This window comes from Pseudophryne corroboree, chromosome 1 (genome assembly GCF_028390025.1).
Source record: "Pseudophryne corroboree isolate aPseCor3 chromosome 1, aPseCor3.hap2, whole genome shotgun sequence".
Taxonomy (NCBI): domain Eukaryota; kingdom Metazoa; phylum Chordata; class Amphibia; order Anura; family Myobatrachidae; genus Pseudophryne; species Pseudophryne corroboree.
The window spans coordinates 973547192-973567367 of record NC_086444.1 but is presented as its reverse complement, the minus strand read 5'-3'; the positions used below and the strand labels follow the sequence as shown (position 1 = coordinate 973567367).

The 20176-nt window shown below is 43.9% G+C and overlaps 1 protein-coding gene across 3 annotated transcripts in view; it reads left to right on the top strand.

Annotated features, from left to right (window-relative positions):
- The window catches only part of LOC134920292 (uncharacterized), a 265262-nt gene that overhangs the window by 147117 nt on the left and 97969 nt on the right, over positions 1-20176 (top strand). For all 3 annotated transcript variants that reach the window (XM_063920509.1, XM_063920510.1, XM_063920511.1), the window contains exon 14: positions 5068-5167. In XM_063920509.1, coding sequence (XP_063776579.1) covers positions 5068-5167 — 100 coding nt within the window. The remainder of the gene's footprint in view (positions 1-5067; positions 5168-20176) is intronic.

Below are 20176 nucleotides of genomic sequence, written 5' to 3'. Positions count from 1 at the left end.
TGTCATGAGTACAGGATCAAATGGCTGTTGACTTGTGAGAAATGTTAGTCTCTCCAGGCTACAGGATATCTCCTAGAATTTTGGCAGAGTTCCAGCATCATGAAGGTGAATTCTCTGTGGTTTCATTCTAGACTTTAAAATGTTCTAAGCAGAACAGAGGTTTTAAGGAGATTTGTACATCTGAACCTCAGCTGGGTTTGATGGAAGGGTGGTAGAATCCAGAATTTTGATAGAGGTATTTTTTGAAAGAGTGATACAAACTATGTGGAGAGATGGAAAGCACACAACTATCATAGAGTCTGTAAAACTAATGTGGTTTGGTGTGAGCACTCTTGTTTCACTCCACTTCTTTCTGGATTTCACGTCTTTATTTAAGTAAGGATTGTATTCTGGGTTATATCTCAGCTATTTATGGGTGCAGATGTTAGATTTATCGATTCATTGTTAGAATTTTTTTTCATGGATTCCAGTTGTTAAGAACTTCTTGTAGGGTATCTTATAGATTTGGCCTATATATGTTCCTCCCATGGTGCCATTCAATCCTAATTTGCTCCCAGCTTCCATTTGAGCATCTGGAGTCAGTGGATTTAAAGCATTTGATGTGGGAGTTTTCCTTCCTTCTAGCTTGTCATGGCTGGGACAAGAGACTCCAGAATCAGACCCCAATGCTTACCTGTCTGGGTGATGTCGGGGACATCTCTGCGGCGCTGCGGCGGTCCAAGGGCGGCTTGTCTCTGGGGTTGCTGTGGCTGCTGTGGGTATCCTGTCCTCTGGGCTTCCGGCTGCAGTGTCTGGTGCTCTGACTCCATGCCGGTCTACGTGTGCTGCCTGTGCGGATGGGCCCAGTGTTTTGTGTGGTGAAGTTCGCACCATTCCGGGAATACAGAAGCAGCTGTCTGTGGCTCCACCAATGGGAGAATTGCTTCTGAGATCCCTGCAGCCTCAGCCAATCTGCAACAACCAGTTCCTATAAAGGGACTCTCAGGGCAGCCAGCAGATCACCAGTGCAATAAGACTCATAGCTCTCACACTGTATTCTCAGACGCTGTCGCATGTATCAGTGCTCGCCAGTCCCAGTCCCATGTACAGCCAAGTCCTGCTGGATCCCAGCCCGGTGTACAGCCAAGTTCTCATCTGTTCCATCCCGGTGTACAGTCAAAGTCCTCAATGGTACCAGTCCAGTGTGTAGCCATAATCTTACCAGTATCAGGCCAGTATTCAGCCAAGTTCTAACCGGTTGCAGTCTGGAGTACAGCCTAGTTCTCATCAGTTCCAGCCCTGTGTACAGTCAAAGATCCCACCAGTACCAGTCTGGTGTGCAGCCAAGTTCTCACTGGTATCAGCCCGGTGTTCAGCCAAGTCCTAATGCATTCCAGTCTGGTTTACAACTTGGTCCTCACCTGAACCAGCCCAGTGTTGCAACCAAGTTCTCACCAGTACTAGCCGGTGTACATAAAAGTGTCCACCTGTTTCAGTGTGACGTCCTGCCAAACTTCCATGAGATCCAGTCACTGTTCAGTCTGTAAATGTTTCCTGCATAACCTTAACCGTTCTAACAAGCACATATGAAGGAATTATATCTTGCCTCCTTGTCTTCTACATTTGCCTGTGACTCCACCTCCAAACATAGCGATTGCATTAGCATGAATGGTTGCAGATTTGTTGCTCTTTCAAGTAAGTCGCCTATTCTGTTTTTATCATTTTAACGGTGAGTTCTTACCTATGATTCTATTTTTTCAGTGTGAGGTAGGGGTGAATTTATTAAAGTGCGGGTCTGTAGAAGTGGAGATGTTGCCCATAGCAACCAATCAGATTCCAACTACTATCTTCTAGACTGTGCTAGATCAATGATAAGTAGAATCTGATTGGTTGCTATGGGCAACATCTCCACTTCTATAAACCCGCACTTTTGTAAATATATGCCGTAGTGTCTCAGTTTGAATCTTAATCATGAGATTGCCATACCTTCATTAAAAGAGTCTGCCTAATCCTGAGCAAACCCAGGTTTCTCTTGGATGTTGTTAGAGCATTATGGTTTTATTTGGATGTGACTGCCAGTGTTAGCAAGATAAATCGTTCTTTTGTTCTACAGTATACAATGCACAGAAGAGCCGTTATCTAGCTTAGACTACTGTATAGCCAGATCTACTATAGCATGCTGAATGGAGATTAAGTCACCATCAAGCATGCATGTTCTAGAATGATTAGTTCCAAATCAGGTCTTGGATCTGTTGGTGCTTCTTGGGCAGGGGGGCATGGAACTACCTCTGAGCAGTTTTGTCAAGCAGCCACTTTTTACTCTATCCACACCTTTAACCAAGCTCTGTAGTTTCCAAATAGTCACATCTAAGATGCTGCAGTAGCTTTGCTTTCAGCTACGTCTATGTGTAACCTTCTTGAGGGCCAGCAGAGTCTTCCCCAGGATCAAAGAGAAAAAGTCCACATGGGGAATAATGCATACCCTACATTACACTCATCCTTGATATTTTGTTCTTCTTAGCTTGATATGTACTTTTTCTTTACATTGTATAGGCTTTGGTAGCTTATAACTGAGGTAAGATTGCTGAGGAGCAGAGCTATATACCCAAAGTAATTAACCTTTTAATTGCCAGCTCCTGTGACCCATGGTGAGCACTGTCCCCAAGATGGACCCAAAGAAGTGGGTACCAAATATCCTGCTTTATAATATAGCATTTACAAGTATTTCTGATATTATTAAAACACCCTAATTGATTATTTCAAATTTAGGAATGTCTGTTAACTTTAAAAATTTTACAAATAGTTAAAAATTTTACTTTTAAAGATCACTTTTAAATGGTAACAAAAAAATGTGTTTGTGTATCTCTAAGCCTTATGGTTATTTATATGAGGAAAGCAGCTACCAGGCATTTATCTATTATTACTCCTCTCCTTATGAGTACTTTTAACTGAGGAAGAATGGGTTTACTGATACAACCGCAATCTGCTCCATTCAACACACATTATAGAAGTGTCCATGAAGTCTAAGGGGGCTTAAAACCCAATAACTTCTAAGAAATGGGCTGCAGGAGAGATGGGCTAACCAGCAAAACCTGACAATTAGTGGTTTCCATTCTATAAATTAATCCTTTGTGTAACGATGTACATTGTAATCTGTTAGCAGTAAATATATAATCTGTGTAATGTGTGTAATGTGTGTGTGTGTGTGTGTGTGTGTGTGTGTGTGTGTGTGTGTGTGTGTGTGTGTGTGTGTGTGTGTGTGTGTTTTTGCGCCACTGGTCAAATGGAATATTTCACTGAATATCTACTGTAAGTGACAATAAGTTAATGCACTCTACATGGTACAGACTTAAACATCACATATTTTGTTGCAGTTATAGTTCATTTGCTTATTTAAGCAAACTGAAACATTATTCCAGTTAAGTCATTCATTAATAATGTTTAAGGCTTCCTAGCTTACAGTAACTGACTCATTAGGTATTCCATTTAGCCAATGGAAAACCAATACAACATCCAGTAAATACTCTATACCTTTTAACATCTATGGATGTTGTTCCTGCAACAACTATGGTCTCCTCTAAGCAGCTGTGCGCTAATTGTTAGTTACAAAGCTAGGAAGGCTATAAAATGTGATCTAAAAGCATCCAGTTTGGAATTTCATAGCCATCATTAAGAAACTGAATTTAATGGAAACTGTTGTAGTCATTCTTAATCGAGAAGACCCAGAAAACACTCTTTTTCAACATTTAGAACTTGCTGGAGGTTTAAGTGGCAAATGCAAGGGGCATAGTGATGTGATTTGCCTCATTAAGGTCCCACCTCTCTGGTGTAATGCCACAAATTACCTACTTCACTGTTGAAGACCTGGGAAATGCCATAAGAGCAGATGTCACACTCTGGACATTCCGTGATGGAATGTGTCAGCTGACTCAGTCTCCCCCACTCAAAGCATCCCTTGACAGAACCTATTTAACTACTTCCTGTGCAACAGCTCTCTGTCAGCACAGCGTCACTCTACCAGAGGCCTAGCAGGCCCTGTGATCCCGGCTACTCTGGTCACAGGTTTTCCTCTCTGGTTCCAGTCTGGTTGCCTTTCTCTCTCCAGTCTTCTCAACCTGCATTACCAGCCATTAACCTGGAGTCAGCTTACGTTATATTCAAGCACTTTCTAGTACAATAAAGTTTCATTTCAAGTGCTGAATCCTCACGCCTTTGGGCAGGTTCTGCAATCACGCCATACATTCTAACCAGTTCCCATAATCATCGTGAGCTCTAATGTATTTCCTTCTATCTGGCTTATGAGTAGGAGCTGGATAAAGCCAACATGTTTCCAGCATTCTACCTCTATCCCTGTTCCAGTCACTCACGCCTCCCAACCATACCCAACCCACAAGCATGACAGCAGACAATCATGTAATGCATTTACAGTAAAGCAGAACCCACGTATCACTCCAAATGACCTACATTAAGGTTTCACATTCAACAGAACAGTGGTCTACAATTACATATTAGAAAATAATTTGCATGGAAGGAATCCATTCTGACAACCTCATCAAAGTTAACTTCTGACATAACTGGATGTATCATTGGCCATACATCTACGGCCTGATTCCCCCGTTCTGCAGATCAGACCTGTCAATCACCAGACATTGATGAGCAGTGATCCGTTGGGGAACCTGTAGTTTTTTTATTTTTTAAAACAACAACATTTAAAAAAAGTAATATTCTGATAATTTGTTAATCGTAAGCAGCAAATCGAGGATTTACAACATGTTGGTTTCCCCGATGCCCCGAACCAGACATTGACGGAACGGATAACTGCCCCGATACCTGCCCTATGTATAGGCCCCTTAAGCATCTATATAAATATTCAATTAAATATGCAGTTTGACCATTGTTAAGTTTGTGTGCATGTTATGTGCTTTAAAAGTGGAGATAAGAGAAATCTAACAGGGTCTTTGTGAATTATTTTACATTTATTTATTATCATGGGGTTTTCTTTGAGTGAGAAAAATTACCTTTTGAGAGTCAACCTTACCTGTGCTGTTCTGTGTATTGCACTGTTAGTAATACTCTGACGTGTTTCAGCTTGTTCGGGAAGCTGTCATTTGGCTTGGTGTTCATCACAAACAGAAAAAAGCTCTAGAAATCTTTGCAAGGGAGATTGCACCAGCCGGCACTGGAATGGGTAAAATGTTTTACACCCATTGTTGTTATTTATTTACTACTAAAGAATGATAAATATATTTGTATTTATGATAAAAACATTTTTATTTTAAATAATTACACACAAAATAGCAAGTTCAGCTTCTTTCTTATACATTCAGGACATCATTTAGAATAAAACACAGTGATGTATGCACAAATGTTTTTCAGAACTTTTGAAAACAATTTTTAAATGGTATACATATATAAACACATAATGATCTAAACTGGTCAGTCTGGTGAACAACGTGTTTATTGCCAACAGTATGTGGAACATTTTGATTGAGTTTGTTTGATGTAGTTGCTTAACGATAATGTTCACAATGTACTCATTCATTAGATGAAATGGTAACAGATCTGACCATTCTAAACTTTCTATGTCCCTCAGGCCTATGTTTATATTTCCACCCTTAGGCCTCTTGTTTTACATCACGTTCTGTCACCACTTCCAGATGGCAGCCATGTCATGTCAGCACTGAGACAGCATCATTATTCTGGTGATGGGGTGGACCCACAGTGCGTACTGTACATAGGGTAGTCTCTAAATAACATGGATAAATAAAGTGATTTATTCATCTACCTATCAGTGACCTGAATGTGGTGGTCTGTGGACCCTTCAACTGTAACGGTTCCCATACATTAGGCTGCGCGATTCCCCGACCCGCCGTAAGTGGCGATCAGCCAATCAGTGACCATTGATGATCGACGATCCGTTGGGGTATCGGAGAAATTAACCATATTAAAAATGCCTGATTCCCCAAACGGTCAGGATCAGGGGATCAGATTTTTAAACATGTTTAATATTCCCATTTCACAATGTGACAGTCATGGGAACGGGGGATTGCTGCTATACATCCAAGTGTTTGGGAGGGTTCACTACGGCTGGCCGGCGGTCGGGCTCCCGGCGACCAGTATCCCGGCGCCGGGAGCCCGACCGCCGGCTTACCGACAGCGTGGCGAGCGCAAATGAGCCCCTTGCGGGCTCGCTGCGCTCGCCACGCTACGGGCACGGTGGCGCGCTACGCACGCCACACTATTTTATTCTCCCTCTATGGGGGTCGTGGACCCCCACGAGGGAAAATAAGTGTCGGTATGCCGGCTGTCGGGCTCCCGGCGCCGGTATACTGAGCGCCGGGAGCCCGACCGCCGGCATACAGAAGACCACCCGTTTGGGAGGCATAACTTACCCATTTTAGAGACTCTTGTACACTTTGATTTGCTAGGCAGTCACACAGCTACTGGTCAATGTACTGCCAATGAAGCGATCAGAACCTGCCTGACTGAATAGAAGGGTACTTACCTCATCCATCTCTTTTGCAGTGAGCAGCAGGAAGCTAATCTTAGATAGCTATGACTGCATAAGCAGCAGGACTGCAGTTCTCCAAACTTCATACTGTAGGTTACCGATGAGACTTTGACAAAAACCACAGATGAAATCCTGCAGCAACCCACAAATTGGCCATCTTTCCATGCCCCACTCAGTATGGTTAAGCATGTGACAAGAACATTTTTAGCAACAAGTTAAAAAAGAAAATAGCAGCCTTTCTAAGCTCCAAGTGGATCTCCCAGCCATAGGCAAGACAGGAGAATAGTGGCAGTAAGCTGTGATTAGACATACAGTATATTAAACATGAATGGACAAAAGTAAATATTTATTAGATAATGGCTGTTATAAAAAAATGACAAAATACAGATATGTCCTAATACATCTTTGCTGCAGTTACTCCAAACAGCCACTCTTGGCACGCAAGGTCGTGTGAGATTCTGCTAGCATTGGGCATCATTTTTGCCAGAAATGCATCTCATTCACAACGCAATGCGGCTAGGACTGTGCTACAATGTAGCAGCCACAGCTTTTTTTCCAATACAAGTTCTGTTCTGCTTCGTATGCAGACTCAGTCACACAATATACAAGTGTCATGTATCAAATTAATTAGCGCAGTCTCCTCATGTGTGCTAGCCACATTGCATTGCAAATAAGATGCATTTCCAAAAAAAAAACATGTCCAATGTTAGCAGAATTGCAAGAACCTGGTGGTACACTCACATCTCGCACTGCATGGTGTATTGAATACACATCTGTAATGATTTTAAGTACCCTGCAGAAAATATAGTATACCACAATATACTAAATACCTCAATTCTAAATTAAAAACAAACATGTTACATTTTTGAGAAACACTATGGGGCTGATCATGAGTCGCATGCAGATATTGGCGCAGCTGCATCTTATGCCACAGCGAATCTGCGTCTTATGCTGATTAGGTGGCTGATTTAATTAATACTGAGACTCCCACTTGCAGCATCTTGTGGCCGTGCAGTTCCGTCTCAGTGTGTCTTTATACGAACCATCGCTGGTGCAATATCGGACGCACCATCAAAATTTGCATCGGCCCTGTCCGAGCATGGCGTCCTGTGTTGAGCGGTTGTGCATCTATGGATACATCTGCTTACACACCCGCATCTATTTAGCAATTCTCCCAGGATCACCCACTGAATTCCACAGACTGTGCATCCAATTCTGTTCTGGATCTCTGAGCGCTGACTTTGGGGACACATGCACTATGTGACTTGGATGCATGCACAGACTTAAAACATTGGCCAACTGTGTGCAGCATTAATCTTGCAATTCAGAATCCGGTCCTTTTGTGTGTGTACACAAATATCATACATGCCAGTCATAAATGTACATAGAGCATTTACAAGTGAGTACACGTGAACTTGCAGCTTTAATGGGCTTTTGGAGAACCACCAATTGATAAAGTAATGATAGTTAACTTTAACTAAATGTACCACACTTCTAAATGTATAACATGTTGCTCCAATTATCAAACACTTCTGAACTAGTATGTCCTTATATTTAGACCTCTATGGAGATATTTACTTGTGTTCAAAGGGAATGCGGCCAAAATCCCAGCAGTGCACGTGATTTGTTGGCATTGCTGTATTTTTATATTAGAAATCTACTTATCACCGCTAATGTTTTACAGACAATTCTGTTTCTTTTCTTTCTAATTGAAGCGTATCGCATATTGTTTCCATCATCATTACATGTAAAATGTTGCATAATTAACAATTGAAAATTGACCTCTAAAGTATATTTATCCTGGACTGTGAAGATACGGAGATGACTGGGTTTGTGTACTTAAAGCTATATTTACATAAGGAAGTTCAGTCAATGGTCATACATGCTATATTAAAATCATTTTGGCATTTGCAGTTTCACAACAAATGGCAATGTCACATCCCATTTGTAGATGATCATGTTCTTAAGTGCAGTACTGTAAATCTAACACAGGAATCCCACACAAGAGATCTGCTTCTATTAGCGAGCATTTGCATGCAATACTTCAAGCATTTGCAATTTATGTTTCTACTCAAACATCCATAAAATAAGTGACTATTTCTGGCTTGAATATTTTATTAATATAATTTATTTATGTACAGTAGATGCCAAGAATTGTCATTCTTTGAACTAAGAGTTAATTAGATAAACATTTAGCAAAAGAAAAAGTGTTATAAAAATTTAGGAATCCTAATTTGGGCATACACTATACAATTATCTGTCAGATCATCTGTCCAATCTGGCTGCTTGGAATGAGAATTTGGTAATGGATCAAAAGGAAACGACAATCGACCATGTGCTCCCAAACACTGGAAAACAGATAAAACAGTAATTCAGACAAATTGGTTAAATCACACATTAAACTAATTTGTCTGAGCGACCGTTTTTGTCTGTTTTCAAGGGTTTGGGAGCAATTGGTCGATTGTCATTTGCTCCCATCCATTACCACATTTTCATTCCAACCAGCCAGATCTGACAGATAATTATATAGTGTATGCCTAGATTAAGCGTTGAGAGTGAGTTCACATTTATCACATCCTAATCTCCTTGGTACTGTGTTTCTTAATAATCAGCAGTTGGTGTTATTGCTTTGCACAGCAATACATTGGATAGCAACCAGAGTGTGATCCTGCTAAAACACTTAGGGGTCTTCAGGGTTTATGTACTAAGTCTTTCAGATAAACTGTATGGAAATATAGTACCAACCAACCAGCTCCTAACTATAATTTTTCAAACACAGCCTGTAACATGGCAGTTAGGAACTAAGGTGCAGATTTAACAAAGTGATATTCTTGTTATCACTCGTTACAAATGTTAAATGGTGCTCCAGCCAATCTGGTCCTGTCATTTTTCAAGCACATTAGTTAGGAGCTGATTGCCTGGAGCACTATTTATTTTTATTTTTTTTTAACAGTAATTTTTTATTGAGACATCATGAAAATCACAACATAAGTTAAGATGCACATAGGTCATGGAGTAATAGTACACAGGGATTAAAATCAAGATACGTACATCAGTTATTCTTTTGTTTCCAACAATAAAGACTTTGGCTTTCTGAGAGTTCAACAATTATCACGCAGACATTATTATACAGAGTATAGGCAACCAAGAGGTGAGCCGCCAGAATCGCCCGCTCCTAGACCAAAGATATAGGTTGGTCCTGTGCAGCCAGTCTAGTCAGGTACCATGTGGTATTCTTGAGGCTGTTGTGAATATGTAGACGTGTATTGAGGGGCAAAGTGGAGATATAGGATTCCCAAAGATTAAAGAATCGTTCTACTAGTTTACCTTTATCTACAATGGCCTCCACCCAGTCCATCCTGAAAATATGATTTAGCTTATTTAAAAATAATGGTATCTGTGGTGGCGTACTATTTATCCATCCCTGCAGTATTGTCTTTTTCCCGGCCGCACTTAAGGCTATCAGTATTTTTTTACATTCCGACGGCATGCGGAGAGCTGGATCAATGATACCCAAAACTGCCCACTCGGGGGTAAAGGGCACATAGGTTATTAAGTTAGCCTCCGCATATCTCCTAACTAGATGCCAGAAATATTGCACAATCGGACATGCCCACAAACAATGAAAGGTATCAGCCTCACTCTGGTGGCATTTTGGACAGGAGTGCGATTCAGTCGCTCCCATATGGAAGCGCCGTAATGGGGATAGGTAAGTGTTATGATACACATTAAGAAACAATTCAGTGTACATGCTTGCAGGGAGGACTTTTCGGGAGTAAAGTAGTGCTTTTTCCATAATTGGTATGGTCAGGTCAGGGAAGTGAGACAACCATGAGGACATACCACCTGTCACAATAGCGTGATCTAATATTTTTCTCAAGAAAGTATAGTGGATGGAGATGGCCTTGTGATTCGGTACCGGGTGTGTTAAGAGGCTATCTAAAGGATTGGTCCAGTCCCCATCCGCAAAGTGTGCAAGAACATGTCTGACATAGAATTGTGTTTGTAGAAATGGAAGGGGAGAGGAAGCAGTCACCGCATGCCTCGTTGAAACCTCTAAGAGGGTGAGCAGACGGTGGTCTTCCACAGACACCAATGAGCGAATTGACGTTATACCATCCTCTCTCCACACTGTGACGGCAGCCATGCCGTCCAAAAAGTTCGGGTTTTTAATCAGGGGTAAGTGTAAGGATTGGTATGGGTTCAATTTCGCATCATGTCGCAGTATATGCCACATTTTCCTAGTGGACCATAAAAGAGGGTTAGATCGAATGTGGTCAGGTATTTCCCAGTCGTGTTGGTGGAGGAAACATGTCAAGGTTATAGTCGGTAGGAAGCACTGTTCGAGAGATGTATTCGTATAAATAGAGCTGTTTTGCAGCCAGTCCCTTAAATGTCTCAAGAGAGCAGCATGATTATAAACCACTACATCTGGAAAATTGATACCCCCATTGGATTTGGGTTGAGCAAGCTTGCGCAAAGCAATACGCGCCCGGTCCCCCCTCCATATGAAAGTTCTAATAAGTTTATTAATCTGTTGTGAGTCCTGCTTAGTCAACAATATGGGAAGCGTTTGCAAGGGATATAGTATGCGTGGTATAGCCACCATTTTTAAGAGGTTAGCCCTACCGAGATATGACAATGGAAGACGTTCCCACCTCTTAATATCATCAGTTAGGGTGTGTATGGCCTTATGTATGTTGAGTTTGTATAGTTCCGAAATATAACGTGGCACCATAACACCTAAGTATATAATATATGTGGACACCCAGTGTAAGGGGAAACGTGTGGCCCATGGTGGACATGTCACACTGCCACACAACAACAAAGCTTTAGATTTGTCCATATTAATACTAAAACCCGAAATGTAACCAAATAATTAAATTTTGTCTAAAATCTGGGTAAGGGAATGTTCGGGGTCTGATATATAAAGAAGAATGTCGTCTGCAAAAGCTGAAAGTTTAATTTCCCGACCACCCACTTTTATACCCTTGAAAACAGACCAATCTTGTAATGTCCTAAGCAGTGGGTCGAGGGCTAAATTAAATAGCAGAGGCGATAGAGGGCATCCCTGACGGGTTCCCCTTTCCAAAAAGAATCGTTGGCCTCTGATCCCATTAATTAATAGAGAGGCAGACGAGGCGTTGTAGATATATCGTATATAGTTAATAAAGCTTGTGTCAAACCCTCTTCTCTCCAATACGGCAAACAAATGTGGCCATAGTACCATATCAAAGGCCTTATTGTGCATGGAGACTGGGACGCCGCCACCGCCGCCAGAGCCGTGCGGATTGCCCTAACCTGGAGCACTATTTAACATTCGTAACAAGTGATAACAAGAAATTCACTCATTGTTCAGTTTGCCCCTGATTGGCTGGTACTTTATCGACGTCCACTTTATCTCTCTACAAGGCTTAGTACATAGACCCCAAAGTACCATCCAATCAGCTAATTGTCACTTTACATGCTGTGGGGTCTTTGTACAAAGCATTGGAGAGGGGTAAAGTATCAACCAGCCAGCTCCTGTAATGTTTTCAAACAAAGCCTGAAACATGGCAGTTAGGAGCTGATTGGCTGGTAATTTATCTCTCTCCGCTTTATCATTTTCCAAGTCTTAAAATGGGCATACACTCCACAATTATCTGTCAGATAATCTGTGGTTGAAATGAAAAGATGGTAATGGATGAGAGCAACTGACAATCAACCTATTGCTACCAAACACTGAAAAATGGACAAAACCTGTTGTTTATACAAATTGGTAAAACCACAAACAGTTTTTGTTCATTTTCCAGTGTTTGAGAGCAAATGGTCGATTGTCAGTTGCTCTCATCCATTACCAGGTTTTCATTCCAGCCACAGATTACCTGCCAGATAATTGTATAGTGTATGCCCAGCTTTAGAAAATCTTCCCCTTTATCTCTCTGAGCTTTGATACATATGCTCCTAAATTAATTAAAATGTAGTGCCCAATGATAACACATCACTAGGAGACAGTAACACTTAAACCTTGCAGAAAGTGGTGAGTCTTATATGTACTGTACAGTATATGGCAAGTTTAAATTCTAACTCAAGGCAACAGTACACTGCAAATCAGCACTGTACCAGTAAAAATGTGAAAATGATATTCTGGCAATTTTATTACAAAATATATTGTTTATATACTCCCAGTGTCAGAGTCGGTTTAGTTTGTGTCCCCGGAGGGGGCGCTAGTGGGTCAGTGGAGGTAGGTGGAATGAAGTGAGGAGGCAGTATTGGGTTTCTGCGCATGTGCACAATGTAGATTTATTAATAACAGAAAGTCCAGATAATAATGCAGCAGAAAGTAAAACAAACGAATGCAATGGAAATGACAATGGTAACGGCAATGGTAATGGCAATGATATAATATGGTTTGAAACTTGAAAGTCTATGGCAGAGTTTGTAATGCAGAAATGGAACCAGAGTAATTAAAACGTGGAGCCAGCAGAGGTGGAATAATGGTAGCAAACCTGGTAGCAATGCAGGAGACTGGATGGTAATGTTCACTGTGCTGTTGGAAGTGCACAATCAGCATGCAGGCTGAATCACAGGTGAGATGACGGAATGCACCTGGAGAGAGAGTCTCTACTGCTGTAGGCTGGAGCACACTGCAGGTGTAGAAGGTGTGAAGCCAGAAAGGTATTGCTGGTGCTGGTACTTGTAGTTCCACGGAAGTGACAGGTACTGAAGAATATCCAGGAGCACGGAGGATCAGGAGAATATCCTGGAACACGGAGGAACAGGAGAACAGGTCCAGACACACGGGTCGCAGGAGTGACACAAAGTTCAGGACAACCTCTGACTCACCCTGCAGCTCCTGATATACCCCCTGACCGGCAGGTATTGGCTGGAGTGAGACGAGGAGGTGCGGCCAAGCTCCGGATTGGCTGCCGCACTTACACTGGGGAAAACTGTCATGGCGGCGCCCATGACGCGGCCCGGCTGGGACGCGGCGCGCCCACACGCCCGTTGACTCCAGGGGCGCTCCCAGGCCTGAGATGGTATCCACGAGCAGGGTGACAGGTGACAGCAACATGCAGTGACCCCGGACGGAGTCCGCTCCGGCGGACAGACATAACAGTGGTAAGTCGATTCCTGACAGTACCCCCTCCCTTATGGGTGGGCACCGAACACCCACGTGGCTTGGAAGGATGAGACCTGTGGAAAACACGGACCAACCTGGGAGCGTGGACATCAGCAGAGTTCACCCAACTCCTCTCCTCAGGACCATAGCCGGCCCAGTCGATGAGATATTGCAGACGACCATACCGGTGACGGGAGTCCAGGATCTTCTCTATCTCGAACTCTATGCCCCGCTGAGTTGGAATGCTGGGGCCAGCTGGAAGAGCTCTTTGGAAGCGATTTAGGACTAATGGTCTGAGGAGAGAGACATGGAAAGCATTAGGAATACGCAATGAAGAGGGTAACTTGAGCTTGTAAGCCACAGGATTTAGAACTCTTTCGATGGAGAAAGGACCAATGAAGCGTGGTGCAAACTTCATCGAAGGCACTTTAAGACGAAGATTCCGGGTTGACAGCCAGACTTTATCCCCAGGTTTCAAGCTGGGAACTGCACGTCTCTTGCGGTCGGCAAAGAATTTGTACCGGGCAGAAGCCTTTTTGAGTGAAGTATGAATCTTCCTCCAGATTGTTGAGAACTGACTGAGGACAGTAGTGGCAGCAGGAACATCGATGCTAGGAAGGTCTTGAAAATCAGGAACTCGTGGATGCTGCCCATAAACAGCGAAGAACGGAGTAGTTTCAGTAGCTGTGTGGTAGCGGAAATTGTGAGCGAATTCAGCCCACGGGAGCAAATCTACCCAGTCATCTTGGGAAGATGATATGTACAGTCTCAGGAAAGTTTCCAACTCCTGGTTTACCCTCTCTGTCTGCCCATTCGTCTGAGGATGATACGCTGACGAGAACTTGAGATGGACCTGCATGGCAGAACAGAGAGCTCTCCAAAACCTTGCCACAAACTGAACTCCACGGTCAGATATTATTTCAGTGGGTAGTCCATGTAAACGGAAAATCTCCCGTAGGAAGATTTGAGCCAGTTTTGGAGCGGAAGGAAGTCCTTGGAGTGGAACAAAATGAGCCATTTTGGTAAATCTGTCGACCACTACCCAGATGGTATTGAATCCTTGGGAGGAGGGAAGGTCAGAGATGAAATCCATAGACAGATGTGACCAAGGACGGCTGGGAATGGATAATGGCCGTAACTGACCTGCTGGAGACTGACGAGGAGTTTTGTGCTGCACACATTTAGGGCAAGACGCCACAAAGTCTTTGATGTCGACTTTCATCTTCGGCCACCAGTATGTTTCAGAGAGAAATTTAAAAGTCTTTAGGACACCAGGATGCCCAGTAAATTTAGACTGATGAGCCCAAGACAACAACTTAGAACGGAGTTCAGGAGCAACAAAAGTCTTACCAGGAGGCGGAGCTGGAGAAACTTGTGAAGAAGCAAAAGCAACAGGATCCAGGATGGAGCGTGGTACTGGATCGGATATCTCGTCCTCAGATTCCATGGATCGAGACAAGGCATCTGCTTTGGTATTCTGAGAACCTGGGCGGAAATGGAGCTTGAAATTAAAACGGGAGAAGAACATAGCCCATCGGGACTGGCGAGGATTAAGGCACTGAGCTGCCTTCAAGTAGAGCAGGTTTTTATGATCCGTATAGATATTAAATGGAAACTTCGCCCCTTCCAGGAGATACCTCCATTCCTCAAGGGCCAGTTTAATCGCCAGAAGCTCTTGATCTCCGATGGAATAATTAACTTCTGCAGGAAGAAATTTACGGGAAAAGAATCCACAGGGATGAATCTTCCCGTCAGCTCCCATCTGAGAGAGAACAGCTCCCACTCCTACTGTGGAAGCATCCACCTCCAACTCGAATGGCTTATTAATATCGGGCTGTAACAAAACTGGAGCGGTAACAAAAGCCATCTTGATTTTTTGAAACGCAGCCAGGGCATCTTCTGACCAGTTGGAATGATCTGCCCCTTTCCGAGTTAAGCTAGTAATAGGAGCAATGAGAGTTGAAAAGCCTCGGATGAATTTCCTATAATAATTGGCAAAGCCCAGGAATCGTTGAATGGACTTGAGAGTGTTCGGAATGGACCAATTGGCAATAGCTTCCAATTTTGCCGGGTCCATCTGGAGATCCGATCCAGAAATTATATACCCCAGGAAGGGTATGGAGGTAACCTCAAAGGTACACTTAGATAATTTGCCGTAAAGACAATTCTCACGAAGACGTCGGAGGACTTCACGGACTTGGAGACGATGAGAAGGGAGGTCTTGAGAGAAGATGAGGATATCGTCCAGGTAAACAACGAGATACTTGTACAGAACGTCACGGAAAATTTCATTAACAAAGTGTTGAAACACTGCTGGAGCATTGCTCAACCCGAATGGCATTACCAGGTACTCGTAATGGCCATCCCGAGTATTGAAAGCTGTCTTCCATTCGTCACCGCTGCGGATTCTGATGAGATTATAGGCACCGCGGAGATCTAACTTGGTGAAGATGCGGGCTCCTTTGACTCTATCAAATAACTCGGTAATAAGAGGTAACGGGTAGCTGTTCTTAACGGTAATATCATTAAGTCCCCGGTAGTCAATACATGGACGTAGTCCTCCATCTTTCTTTTTAACAAAAAAGAAACCTGCCCCAGCAGGTGATGATGAGGGACGGATGAAACCTTTCTGTAGGTTTTCTTTGATGTATTCGCTCATCGCTTCGGTTTCAGGAACAGATAACGGGTAGGTGCGCCCCCTAGGTGGTTTTTTGCCAGGAATGAGGTCGATGGGGCAATCCCACTCTCTATGGGGCGGCAGGACATCAGCGGCCTTCTCGCTGAAGACGTCAGCGAAATCTTGATAGGCCATAGGAAGAGTAGACTGGGTCTTGATTTCAGAAGTCTTGACAGGAACAACTTGGGCTAAACAGGACTGACGGCAATGTGAACCCCAAGCAGTTAGTTGTAAGGTAGCCCAATCAATCTGTGGGTTATGTAGCTGGAGCCAGGGCATACCTAACACAATCTCCTGAGTTGCCTGAGGAATAACTAGAAATTTTATTAACTCAGAATGCAGGAACCCAACCCCCAGTATCACTGGCCGGGTTTGTTGAGTGATATACCCCTTAGAAATACGACTACCATCAACTGCCGTGATGTAGACTGGATATGGAAGTTCATAGACCGGCAGATGAAACTTGTCTACCGCAGCTTGAGTGATGAAATTCCCCGCTGCACCACAGTCTACCAACGCAGTTGCAGATTGGAGTCCAGCCGCCGTCTCTAAGGTCACAGGAAGAATGAAATCTTGGGTTGAAGGAGCTTGCTTGAAAGATCCCAACTTGACTCCTCCCTTACAAGTCAGGATCTGGCGTTTCCCGAACGCACTGGACAAGAACTTATTTGGTGGCCTACTGCCGCACAGTAAAGACACAGTCTCTCACGGAGTCTCCTTGACCGCTCCTCAGCAGTTAAGCGGGACCTATTAATTTGCATAGGCTCATCAGAAGGTGGAGGCTGCAACTGTACACGAGGTACCATTCTTGGTTTGCGACACTCAGCACGAGCACGCTCATTGTTGCGTTCGCGGATGCGAGAGTCCAACTTGATACATAGGGAGATTAGCTCGGGTAATTGCTCAGGAATATAACGGGTTGCCAGTTCATCTTTTATCCTCTCCGAGAGTCCATGCCAGAAGGCTGCTACCAAGGCTTGGTTATTCCACTGGATCTCTGCAGCAAGCGTCTGGAACTGGATGACGTATTGGCCCATACTGCGAGTCCCTTGACGGAGCTGGAGAAGATCTGCGGAGGCTGATGTTGCACGACCCGGTTCATCGAAGATGCGTCTGAAGATGGAAACAAACTCGGCATAGTTGTTCATCAACGGGTCGGCACGTTCCCACAGAGGAGACACCCAACTCAGGGCTGATCCGGAGAGCAGTGAAATAATATAAGCAACCTTGGATCTTGGCGTGGGAAAATTATGAGGCAAAAGTTCAAACTGGACTTCACACTGGTTGAGGAACCCACGGCATAACTTCGGACTGCCATCATACCTGCTAGGCACAGGCAGGTGCAAACGAGATACAGGAGCAGATGCAGCCGGAGAAGAAGAACCCCCTACACTTGCATGTGCAGGGGTAACAGGAACTGGAGGTGCAGGCGCACTTAGCAGAGATTGTTGTAACGTATCAATCCGGGAGGACATCCCTTGCAGAAACTGGAAGATCTGCTGCTGCACAGCCTCTTGTCCATCCAAACGGGAGACCAGGTTTTGTAAGGCCCCTGACCCCACACTCTGACCACCGTCCGAGTCCATCGGTCCTGAACTTACTGTCAGAGTCGGTTTAGTTTGTGTCCCCGGAGGGGGCGCTAGTGGGTCAGTGGAGGTAGGTGGAATGAAGTGAGGAGGCAGTATTGGGTTTCTGCGCATGTGCACAATGTAGATTTATTAATAACAGAAAGTCCAGATAATAATGCAGCAGAAAGTAAAACAAACGAATGCAATGGAAATGACAATGGTAACGGCAATGGTAATGGCAATGATATAATATGGTTTGAAACTTGAAAGTCTATGGCAGAGTTTGTAATGCAGAAATGGAACCAGAGTAATTAAAACGTGGAGCCAGCAGAGGTGGAATAATGGTAGCAAACCTGGTAGCAATGCAGGAGACTGGATGGTAATGTTCACTGTGCTGTTGGAAGTGCACAATCAGCATGCAGGCTGAATCACAGGTGAGATGACGGAATGCACCTGGAGAGAGAGTCTCTACTGCTGTAGGCTGGAGCACACTGCAGGTGTAGAAGGTGTGAAGCCAGAAAGGTATTGCTGGTGCTGGTACTTGTAGTTCCACGGAAGTGACAGGTACTGAAGAATATCCAGGAGCACGGAGGATCAGGAGAATATCCTGGAACACGGAGGAACAGGAGAACAGGTCCAGACACACGGGTCGCAGGAGTGACACAAAGTTCAGGACAACCTCTGACTCACCCTGCAGCTCCTGATATACCCCCTGACCGGCAGGTATTGGCTGGAGTGAGACGAGGAGGTGCGGCCAAGCTCCGGATTGGCTGCCGCACTTACACTGGGGAAAACTGTCATGGCGGCGCCCATGACGCGGCCCGGCTGGGACGCGGCGCGCCCACACGCCCGTTGACTCCAGGGGCGCTCCCAGGCCTGAGATGGTATCCACGAGCAGGGTGACAGGTGACAGCAACATGCAGTGACCCCGGACGGAGTCCGCTCCGGCGGACAGACATAACAGCGGTAAGTCGATTCCTGACACCCAGTGCCACAAATGTGTTAAAAACACTGTATAAAAAATATTGTATAAAATTACCTTCAGTCTGTGTAAAAGTTATATATTTAACATAAATGCATTTTGTGTTTAGACTTTGGTCCGGTCCCCAAGATATATCATTATGGTATTCTAATATTCCAAAATACGGAAAACTCTGATATCCAAAATAATTCTGGTCCAAAGCATTTTGGATATGGGAGACTCAACCTGTAATATCTCAATATCAGGGTTAAAATAATGGAAATAATGCAATTTAACAGACCTAAATAATTCTCTCTCCATGATATGGTTAAATGAAAACCTACAACAGTAAAGTTGATTCCGTTGCCGAAAAGGTAATAAAAAAGTTTTATTATATATTAGGATTTTGAGATATTACCTTGGTTTTCTATTAAAGTTTTACAATGCTCATTACCACTTGGTGATTCTGTTACTTTATTAAAAAATGTGCCCAGGTAACACAAATTGTCTTATGCTTACCAAATTTATGTAGATGTAGCCTCAGGATGTCCCCATCTTGCAAAACTATTGTAAATCTTTAGTTAATTCTGGAAGCTAAATTTATTCTGTTACTCGATAACATGTACTGTAGGCTGGTTTATCAAGAATAACTTACACAGTACTGAAGCTATTTGTATTTCTCATACGTCCTAGAGGATGCTGGGGTCACCATAAGAACCATGGGGTATAGACGGGATCCGCAGGAGACATGGGCACTTTAAGACTTTGAATGGGTGTGAACTGGCTCCTCCCTCTATGCCCCTCCTCCAGACTCCAGTTTTAGAATTGTGCCCAGGCAGACTGGATGCACACTGAGGAGCTTTACTGAGTTTCTCAGAAAAAAGACTTTTGTTAGGTTTTTTATTTTCAGGGAGACTGCTGGCAACAGTCTCCCTGCTTCGTGGGACTAAGGGGAGAGAATTAAGACCTACTTCCAGTGAGTTCAAAGGCTCTGCTTCTGGCTACAGGACACCATTAGCTCCTGAGGGTTTGATCGCTAGGTACGCCTAGATGCTCGCTCCCGCAGCCGGCCGTCACCCCCTTACAGAGCCAGAAGTCAGAAGACAGGTGAGTAGAAGAAGATCAAGAAGACTTCAGTGACGGCTTTATGAGGTACCGCATAGCGATCGCACGCTGCGCGCCATGCTCCCATTTACACACAGCAGCATTACAGAGTGCAGGGCGCGGGGGGCGCCCTGGGCAGCAGAAAAACCTCAAAAAAAAATGGACTGGCAAGAGGGGAAATAAGTGCCTAGGCACTTTCCTAACCCCCGCCAGTATAAAAATATATTTAAAAAAAGCGGGACTGAAGCGCGCCATTAAGGGGGCGGAGCTTCGT